We start from the raw sequence: 10,811 nt of genomic DNA, 5'->3' as shown, positions 1-10,811 counted from the left end.
CATATTTTAATCTAAAAAATATTTTAACTTTATTTTGATATAACCTTATCTAGATGATTTTAACAAACGCTACCTTAACAAATACATATTTTAACCCTTGTATTTATATTTTTTATTTAGACACTCTAATTTTTTATTATTTTAATTACATTTTTAAACTACATAATTTTGAATCAATTACACACCCTGATAAATCGGCTGAGGATAATAAATTAAGCATGGTTCAAGACTATAATTGAAATAACAAATCAAGATGTAATTTATTTGAAATTATATAATATAAAAATATAATTAAAATAGTAAAAAGTTTAAGTATCTAAATGAAAAAAAAACCCGCAAGTACATGCCCTAAATCTTTGCCCTTTTGGCTGCTTCTAATATTCTACTTTTTATCTCCCAATCCTTTTAGGTTAAAGTGATTTTAGGGTTTATATTGTTTATGTATATTAGGTAAAATCTTATTAATAAAATATGATGAAAACTTAAAAGAAGATCTAAATATTAACAAAAATTAAAGTTTAGTTGTTTTGATAATAATCAATTTGTTATGAAGTGTAAAGCGATAAGAATGATTTTTTTATTAGTGATTCAGAGTGAGATAAAAAGGTCAATGATATTTTGATTATTTCAAAAGTTATATTTCAAATCATTAAATTAAAAATTATGAATTTGTTATTTTACTTGATAGTTGATAATGAACTAAAAATCATAATTTTACAACTAAATAAAATTTTTAAATTATGAAAAACTAAGCTTTTGCAAGTAATTAGTTTGACAATTTATCCAAACTCAGAGTTTGACACTAGTCCATGGCACTTTACGGGCTATTGTTGAGATGTTGGGAACAAATGATGATCATTTCATCAGATTCACGTACATCTATTTCAATGCGGGTCAAGATTTATAATGTGCCTCTAGAGAGATGGTCTATTAAGGGTATCTCCGCTATTGCTAAATGGGTTGGGAAAACCTTTCCATGCCAACCCAATGAGGGATGATAGATCAAGGTTCGAACATGCTTAATTACTTTAAGCATTTATTAAAATTATCCAACCATAACTAACCACTTTTTTATGGTTTGGCAATTTGGCGACCCAAATTGATTTGAACGATTTGATATTTTTTGGTCAGGTCTAATTCACACGATATAATACCATCTATCAATTTACTAATATGTATTATAATTTTTAACAAATACTAACAATCAGCTTGATAACTTTACACCAAACTTTTAATTGAATGGGAGAGTCCAACTTACTAAACAATTAGAATTATAAACTAGCTAGGGGTGGTGTTATTATTATTTATTAATAATTACTAAAACGGTAAACTATATTAATTGATTTGATTGACAAAACTAGGGGTGGCGTTATTTATTAATTGATTTGATCGACATGGCCAGAGAACTTGGTGTTGCTCCGTACACGCACTACTAATTTGAGACAGACAAATTAATTAGGAACATTAAACAAAAGAAGAAAACAATCACATTGCACGCGTGCATGCATGCATGGCCGGCGATCACTTCCACATCATCCACTAGAAAGCAATTAAAATTAATCAATTGCTGTCTTCTAGTACTGGGTCATGCATCCACTTGTTGGCGATCTCCCACAGTGCTGTCGTAGAATCACCATCTTCACTTAAGCTCTTCAGAGCCGAGCTCTTCAGCTCCTTCATTCTCACCCGGAAGGCCTTGGCTTCTTCCCCGGCCATCAGATCCTTCACAACCCTCGCAATCTCGTCGCGTCGCACCACCCCGTCCTCGCCGGCCGCCGGCCGCAGCGCCACTTTCAGACCACCAGCCACCAGCGCGGCGTTCGTGTTTTGCTCGGCGAAGAGCGGCCAAGCGATGAACGGCACGCCGTTTCCGTGCAGTATGTTCTCCAGAATAGAGTTCCAGCCGCAGTGGGTCAAGAACCCGCCGGTTGATTCGTGTCTCAGAACTTGGATTTGCGGCGCCCAACTGGTGATCACTAGGCTCCGGCCTCTGGTTCTTTCGACAAATCCTTCCGGCAAGAAAGACAACGCTTGGTTCCGGGTGTCAACGGCGAAATACCCACCTTCGGCGGTATTATCCGGCGGTTTTGCCACCCAAAGAAACCTCTGCTCACTGAGTTCAAGACCGAGTGCTAACTCAGTGATCTGTTCATGTGAGAGTCTTCCGCCGGACCCGAATGAAACAAACAGCACGGACCCAGTCGGCTGATCATCGAGCCAGTCCAAGCAGTCGTTCGGGCCTGTGGGCGGGTCGACTTCCATGGGGATGATGGGTCCAACCGGATAAAGCCTTGGCTTTCCGGGTTGCTGCAAGGCCTTGATCGGGCCAGGCTCAAAGGCCGTGGAGGTGTTGATTATGATACCCTCGGCCATGGCGTACCGCTCGGCGTGGTGAAGATACCATTTGTAGGCTTCGCTCTTCCGGTCCTGAATCGAGTAAAAAAAATCTTTTCCATGGATCGGAATGCAACCCGGGATTCGAACCGGGTCTGTCAGCTCGCCATACTCGCAAGAAACAGTTGAGTCGAGTGTATGCAAGTGAAACATAAGAGACAGAGACATGGCAGTGGACAAGAAGTAGATGTAGGGAGGAACGTTGAATTCTCTGGCCATGTCGAACGTGTCGGCGCCAAAGACGTCGACCACCAGAGCGGCGAGCTCGGTGGTGGCTACCAGGGCCTTCAGCGCGTCGTAAAGGAAAGGGAGCGAGCGAGCCATGGTGACGGAGATTCTGGTCTCGAGCTCGTCGGTGGGCGGCAAGTCCGCCAAGCTAACCGCGGGTAGAAGAAGGTGAGAAATGGAGGAAGGGAGAGAGTCAAGGAAAGCGGCCTCGGCTCTGGAGGAGGGGCCGTTGGTTGGAACGATGATGGTGACGGAGAAGTTGAAGCGGCAGACGAGTCGCCGGGAGAACTCGCCGAGAGAGATTAAGTGACTGAGCCCCGGCGATGGAACGACAGCTATGTGAGGCGCTGCTCGGCCCATGATCTCTTGGCTGCTTTGTGCTTTGTTTTCTGTAGCGAAGAGGGAATTAAGTTGGGATGGGATTGGGATGCGGTGTGCCGTAGAGGGCTTGCCTGCATTTATAATGGAGGCATTTGGCGGCTACCGGGAAAGCAAAAACAGAGACAATTGGGGGCCGGGTTTCTTCTTGACAGCTTTTGTACGTCAAGAAAAAGGCCTCTTGTTTGCCGCGACCACACACCGCCCAAATTGATCCACTTTTTTCCAGCCCCTTTTTCATCATGCTGGCTGGCCATTGTTAACAGCTACGTTTCATCATTAATTCCCCCGCCATTTCCACTTTAATTACTGTAGTATGTAGCATGTTTGAAAAACAGGATCCGTTGCACATCATCCCTTAATACTCTGATTTATCCATGACATCTTCGGTTTAGTCACTTTATCCAGGAGAATCATGTCGATCGATTATCTGTAATAATTTGTAATTATTGTTTTTAGAGTGTGCACCAACTATTCTTATTCCCTCTGTTGCGTTGGAATAAAAAAAACATGAATCAAGTCCATATTGGTGATCTCTTTTAGCTACGGATTAGCATTTAGCTATGGATTAACAACTAAAAAGATCATAGTAAATCCTTTTATAATTTAACAATGAAATTAGTGACAAAGATTTGTCATTAAATATTTTTTAATACCTTTTAAATTTAACTACGGAATTAATGACGGAAACATTCATCACTAAATAATTTTAGAAAATTTAATTTTAATTAAATATTTTAATTTAGGGATAATTTTTTGTCGCTAAAAGAAATTATATTAATTAAATTTTTTAGTTATGGCAAAAATTCATCACTAAAAATAAAAAAAATAAAAATTAATATACAAATCTTTTAGCTATTCGTAGCTAAAATTAAAAATTTTAAAATTAAATTATGATTTTTCACGACAAAAGATATCCATCGTCAGAAGACATTAAAATTAAATTTTAATTTTAAATTTTTTAACATCAAATTAATTCTATCGCTAAAGTTAATTATTTAATTTCAATTTTTTAAGCAACAAAAAAATTTCGTCGTTAAAAATGAAAACTTAAAAATTAAATAAATCCCCTTTTAGCAACGAAATTGTTTCATCTCTAAAATAAATTAAAATTTTAAATTAACAAATTAAATGAATATAAAAATCTCTTCATAATAAAAAATTTATAAATTTTAGCACTATGACACAAATAATTTTTAATAACAAAAAATTAACTAAATTAAAAATTTTTCAGTGACAGAACAGTTTCGTCTCTCTGAAGTAGAAGAATATTTAAATTAAAATTAAAATCAATAGAATAAAATTAAATTTATTTCAAATAGCAATGGGTAGATGCCAGCAGCTAATTCTGTTCAATTTTAAATATGTTTTTAAATTAAATAAATTATAAATAATATATACACAAAAAAATAATATTTATATTGAATAATAAATATAAAATAATATAAATAAATAATTAAAAAAACCCCCAAATTTCATACATTGTACTAAATATCGCGAGTTTCATGTAATTCTATGAAACTCATTCTATGTAACTTATATATTTATTATAATAAACTAATATGCTAAAAACTTAAACGTCATATTTGATTAGTGGATTAAATAGTGTCACTACAAAATTAAAAACGAAATAAAATAGTAACAATACAATATAATATTTTTTCATATTTAGTTTATAATTATTTTATATTTAGTGTGTAAATGAGAAAACATTACTTACATACGACCAAATTTCTCATTTCTTAAAGGACATAAATATATTTGAATATATTAAATTTAAAATTATTTAGCGATGGAACAAATCCATCGCTAAATGAGAATAAATTTAAATTAAAATTTAAATCTTTTAGTGACATAATTCTTCTATTGCTAAAAATAAAAAAATTAAAATTATAAATTTTAGCGACTGAATTATTGGGTTGCAAAAATGTTAAATTCATAAAATATTTAAATTAAACTTAAAATTTCATTTGACAAAGAAATTTTTCATATTTAAATGTAAAATATTCCATCATTAAGTTATAAAATTAATAAAAAATAAAATTACAAATTAAAATTAAAATAATGACTAAATTTTTCGCTACTAATATAATAATTTATAAAACTTTCATTTGAATTAATAATGAAATATTCCATTTGCATTCAAATACAAGAAAAACAAAGAAGCCCATATTTAAATATAAAGCAAAAATAAAAAAAATCATATTCGGATATAAAACAAATATAAGTAAAACATATTCGAATATAAGACACAAAGAAGAAAGCATATGTGGATACAAAACACAAACATATATTTGCATATTCAGATATCATGAAAAGCACTCGATAATTGTTTATCTATACAAAAATTATTAGTACAAATAAACTTAAAGTTAGTTACAAAATTTGTTAGATTTTGAATATAATTTCTATAAAATATTTAGAATTATTTACTTACAAATTATTTCTGTAATATATAAATCGTAAATCATTTTTTTCGCTAGTTTAACATTAAATTGGAGTTTAAAAATATTATTTTTATATATATTTTTTTGTCTATTTAACATTAATAAATCATTTATATAGTTTTTTATTTATTATTTTTTTGTATATTATTTATATATGAATTAATTCTTTTATTTGAATAAAATATCAATTCTAACGATGATTTTATTAGATATCTTACAACTAGAATTCTTCTTTTTTCAATTCAATTCAATTCTTCCACCACTGCAAACCCCATTTATATTCAAGCATATTATATTTTTTAGTTATTGGGAGAAGTCAAGTACTCTATTTCGAATTTAGAAAATAATTTTCAGATATTTTTTTTCTTTTTAGAATATACAAGAGCAAAGCAATCAATCTATTGATATTGAAAAACGTAAAAGAGTCTTCCAATGTATCGTTGATCGTGAAATATCGATTGCTTGTTAAATTTTGTGAATTGCGTGGAAGTAGTATACTCTAAATTTGAGATTTTGTTTATTATTTATATACATATATTATTGAGTATGAAATATATTTTTCTCTATATATATATTATTTATATTTTATGATATTTTCTAAAAGTAATTGAAATATTTAAAAAAAAAAATAGCGACGGGCAGATGCCCATTGCTAAACCCTCTCCCTTTCCCATTTAGCGACGAGAAGATGCCTGTCATTAAATAGCCACAAGCATCTTTCCGTCACCAAACCCTCCCTCACACCCTCCCGCATGCACTCTCTTTTGAATTTTTTTCCCTCCCCTTTGAATTTTCCTCCTTCCCTTTTGAATTCTCCCTATATAAATCCCCACCCTTCCCCTCCTTTGCAGTTTCTATCTCTCCCTCTTCATTCTCAATCTCCCCTATTTGAATTAACTTTTAAAGGTATTTTTTTTTCTTTGTGCATTATATTCTTAGTATTTTATTATTTAACTTTTAAATGCATCTTTGAATGTTTTTAGATAAAAAATATCCATATTATTCATATTTATTGCATGTATATTATTATTTATTTTACATTTATATAGTTGCATATTATATATATATATTATTGATGATTTAAATGAGATAAAAAAATTAGAAATGAAAAATTATTATGTCAATTTTTTTCAATGAAATATCAATTATACATAAAATATAAAATGAATATACAATTTATTTGTAAAAATTGTTTTTAAGTAGTTATTTATTAAATATATTATAATAATTTTAAATAAAAACTTAATATTTATATTTTAATTAGTTCTTATTTGGATTTTAAAATAAGAAGTACAAATATAATGTTATAAATATTATTGTTGAGTTAGTTATTGATGTGGCATCAACTGAAATTACTAGAATACCCTTACGCTCTGATAGTCTCACCTGCCACGCGGACCACCTGAGAGACCGACATGTGGCAAGTCAACACTCCGGAGCGGAGCCCGGGAAATCCGGGCCGAACCGCAAGACCCGTTCCACCTTGACCGGGATTCTCGGGGGTCGTGCCCGCTCATCTCGGGTACCCCAAAACGGTTTCGCCTATAAAAGACAAGGACTCTCGCCAGGTATGGACAAGCTCTACAGCTCTCTCATTTACTACTACTTGCTTTACTCTACTGATTTGAGCGTCGGAGTCCACCCCGGGGGATCCAAGCCCCGGTCCTCCATTATCTTGCAGGTCCTGCACCCGAGGTCCGACATCCCCAAGTCCGAGGTTGCATTCCCGAGGTCCAGTCGCAGAGGTGGCACGTGGTGGTCGGTCCCAAAAACCATCATCATTTGGCGCCCACCGTGGGGCCGACGTCCAAACTCGCTAGCCTCTTCATTCCCTACCTCACGCTTCGGACTTCAACTCCTCACCTCGGACCTCGGTCTTTCCACGAGTGTCAAACGACTTTCACTCCTAGCTATAACTAATTACATGGCTCCCCGAAGAGACGTGACACGTAGCCAGGTCAGAGCCAATCTAGAGGCCCCGCAGCAAGGGGAAAATTCACCACCTCCAGCCAATCCAATGCCGGAGGACCGATTCACCAGGTTGGAAAACCAGGTCCAACAGCTAACTGAGTTGCTGACTGGTTATCTACACCAGGCTGAACAACATCGTTCGCAGGTGCCCTCTCAGCGAGCGGAGCATCAGTCACCTCCTCATGCTCGAGAGCCTCGTCAATCCCGCCAGACGGGCCAAGAAATCCACTCCTCCGAGGCGGCAGGATCCACTTCTGCCCCCTCGCGAGAAAGAGGGACTTCGCAGGAGAGGCGATTGCGTTTCCTAGAGAAGCAAGTCCAGGAACTCAAGAAGGGAAAGGAAGAGTTGCTCCACCTCGGCTCTAACCAACCCTTGAGTAAGGGCATCATGGCGGAGGTTCCACCGGAAAGGTTTCGTATCCCCTCCATCAAGCTCTATGACGGAAGTACAGATCCCTATGACCACGTCGAGCTTTTCTCCTCTCACATGCTGGTGCAATCGGGGTCGGATGCTATGTGGTGTCGGGCATTTTCGGCTACTTTGGGAGGACACGCCCGGACCTGGTACTCCTGCCTTCCCCATCGTTCCATCAACCGCTGGGAAGAGTTGAAGACCTGTTTCTTAGCCCACTACGCTCCCTTGAAGCGCCACCGAAAGTCTTCCATGGCTCTAGTGAACATCAAGCAGAACCAGGGTGAATCCCTAAGAGATTTCGTGGCTAGGTTCAACGAAGAAGCATTAAGTATCGATGAGTTTGACCAACGAATCGCAATGGTGGCTCTTCAGAATGGCTTGAGAGCCGGGCCATTTGCTCAGTCCTTAGCCAAGACTCCACCTCGTACTTTCACAGAGGCCTTAGCCCGGGCTAATAAGTACATCAACGCTGAAGAAGTGATGAAGGTAAAGCGGGCTGAACAACCTGATAAGAAGGAAAGAGAGAAGGAGAAGAAAAAGCTGATGGTGGAACAGAAGACAGACTACCGCCCCTCCCGAGCTCCAGATCGCCTGGGTTTTGGGGGTGCATGGGGAAGCCCGGTGAGTTACACTCCCCTCAACGCCAGTCGAGCAGAGATTTTACTGGCATTAGAGGATAAGGATTATCTACGGCGTCCTCCACCGTTGAGGTCTCCACCCAACACTCGAAGTAAAAGGAAATATTGTCGTTTTCATCGCGACCATGGTCATGTTACAGAGGACTGCATCCAGTTAAAAGAAGAAATTCAGGAGCTTATCAAACAGGGTTACCTCCAAGATTTCGTTGACCAAGAAGGCATGAGTTCGGGTAGAGTTGAGTCCAAGTCAGATAATAGGAGGTCTCCCACTCGGGATCGCTTCCGAGAGCGAAGTCAGACACCGTCCCGGAGAGAAGGAAAACGACGCACTGGGGGTGGATGAGCTCCAAGACCTATCGTAAATTCGAAAGGCTGCATTACTATGTACTATAACCGATGAGTCCACGCTAAGAGTTTCATGCCATGAGATTTGGTATTGTGACGGTTCGACTTGAGTCATCCTCGAGACGCGAATAAACTAACTCCGAATTGGGAAGGACCGTACCAGGGGATAGAATCCTTAAGTCCGGGGGCATGTCAACTAAAAGACATGGGAAGCAAGTCCTTGAAGCATACCTGGAATATCCAAAACATAAGGAAGTTTTTTCAATGAGGAGGGGAATTCCTCGAACCTCTTTGTACTCTTTTTTACGACTAATGGCAAGACTTCGGATTCTCTCCGTCTAACAGCAATCTCACAAAGGCCAACACTTCGCAAAATCCAAGGGTCACGAGCCCTAGGCTGTCCCCAAAGGTGGACTAATGGCCACGGAAGAACTCTAGCCTAAACACCCTCCTCCGTGAGGGAGTGGCTAAAATCCAAGGGTCACGAGCCCTAGGCTGTCCCCAAAGGTGGACTAATGGCCACGGAAGAACTCTAGCCTAACACCCTCCTCCGTGAGGGAGTGGCTAAAATCCAAGGGTCACGAGCCCTAGGTCGTCCCCAAAGGTGGACTAATGGCCACGGAATAACTCTAGCCTAACACCCTCCTCCGTGAGGGAGTGGCTAAAATCCAAGGGTCACGAGCCCTAGGCCGTCCCCAAAGGTGGACTAATGGCCACGGAAGAACTCTAGCCTAACGCCCTCTTCCATGAGGGAGTGGCTAAAATCCAAGGGTCACGAGCCCTAGGCCGTCCCCAAAGGTGGACTAATGGCCACGGAAGAACTCTAGCCTAACACCCTCCTCCGTGAGGGAGTGGCTAAAATCCAAGGGTCACGAGCCCTAGGCCGTCCCCAAAGGTGGACTAATGGCCACGGAAGAACTCTAGCCTAACACCCTTCTCTGCGAGAGAGTGGCTAATATTCAAGGGTCAAGAGCCCTAGGCTGTCCCCAAGACGAAGATGGACTAGTTGCCGGAAGAAACTCAACACCCTCATTCGCGTGGGAGTGGCGACAATCCAAGGATCAAGAACCCTGGACCGTTCTCGAATTAAAGAAATGTAGAAGGTCAGGGAAGGAAAACCACAACCGAGCACAAGCTAAAAGAAGCTCAATAGGCGCGGTTTAGCTTGGGAAATCTCGAGTCACGCCTGCGAAAAAGAAGAGCCAAGGAAACGGGTTAGTCAAGTTGAACCTCGTTTTAAAGATTATTTTGTTATCATTAACAAAGGAAAAGCTCAAGGGTCGGCCATGGCTAACCCAAGAGGATAAATATATATATATATATATATAGTAAAATAAGAAATAATAAATAATAAAAAATAAAAAAAAATAAAAAAAAAAGGGAAAAGTCTCAAGGGTCGGCCAAGGACACCCCTAACATATATATATTATATATGTATATGTATATATATATATTAAAAAAAAAAAAAAAAAAAAGGAAAAAAGAGGAAAAATCTGCAGAAGGAGAGCAGGGGGGGCGGCCATGGCCGACCTCGGCCATGGCCGATTCGGCCAGGGCCGAACCCCTCGGCCCTGGCCGACCTCGGCCAGGCCGAGCCAAGCGCTCGGCCGTGGCCGAGGGGCTCGGCCTCGCCGAGATCTGGCGAGGCCGAGCATGGCCGAGCCAGAGCTCGGCCTGGCTCGGCCATGTCGGCCATGGCCGAGCTCGGCCAGCTCGGCCATGGCCGAGCAAGCTCGGCCTCGCCTTGGCGAGGCCGAGAGCGGCCGACCTCGGCCGCGGCCGAGGTCGGGCCAGACCAGGCCGACCTCGGCCATGGCCGAGGCGGCCTGGCCAGGTCGACCTCGGCCAGGCAGGGGCGCCTGGCCGAGGGAAAACCCATTTTTTAAAAAAAAAAAAAAAAATAAGCAAAAAAAACCAAAGAGAAGAAAAGATAAAAAATAAATAAATAACAAATAAGAAAAAATAAAAGCAAAGGAGGATGGGAAAGACTAACCT

General features: G+C 39.1%; 1 protein-coding gene across 1 annotated transcript; it reads right to left on the bottom strand.

Moving 5' to 3' along the window:
• Positions 1–1,393: 1,393 nt before the first annotated feature.
• LOC127813949 (hydroquinone glucosyltransferase-like) lies at positions 1,394–3,032 on the bottom strand. Its single transcript, XM_052355107.1, has one exon. The coding sequence runs from the start codon at positions 2,980–2,982 to the stop codon at positions 1,561–1,563; it is 1,422 nt and encodes a 473-aa protein (XP_052211067.1). The 5' UTR covers positions 2,983–3,032; the 3' UTR covers positions 1,394–1,560.
• Between the last annotated feature and the right edge of the window lie 7,779 nt (positions 3,033–10,811).

Source organism: Diospyros lotus, chromosome 12 (assembly GCF_014633365.1).
Source record: "Diospyros lotus cultivar Yz01 chromosome 12, ASM1463336v1, whole genome shotgun sequence".
NCBI lineage: Eukaryota > Viridiplantae > Streptophyta > Magnoliopsida > Ericales > Ebenaceae > Diospyros > Diospyros lotus.
The sequence above is the reverse complement of the archived record's forward strand: the minus strand, read 5'-3'. Positions and strand labels throughout refer to the sequence as shown.

Bases quoted from the DNA above. Each gene is read 5' to 3' on its own strand.
- LOC127813949 (XM_052355107.1), bottom strand. From the start codon at position 2,982: ATGGGCCGAGCAGCGCCTCACATAGCTGTCGTTCCATCGCCGGGGCTC.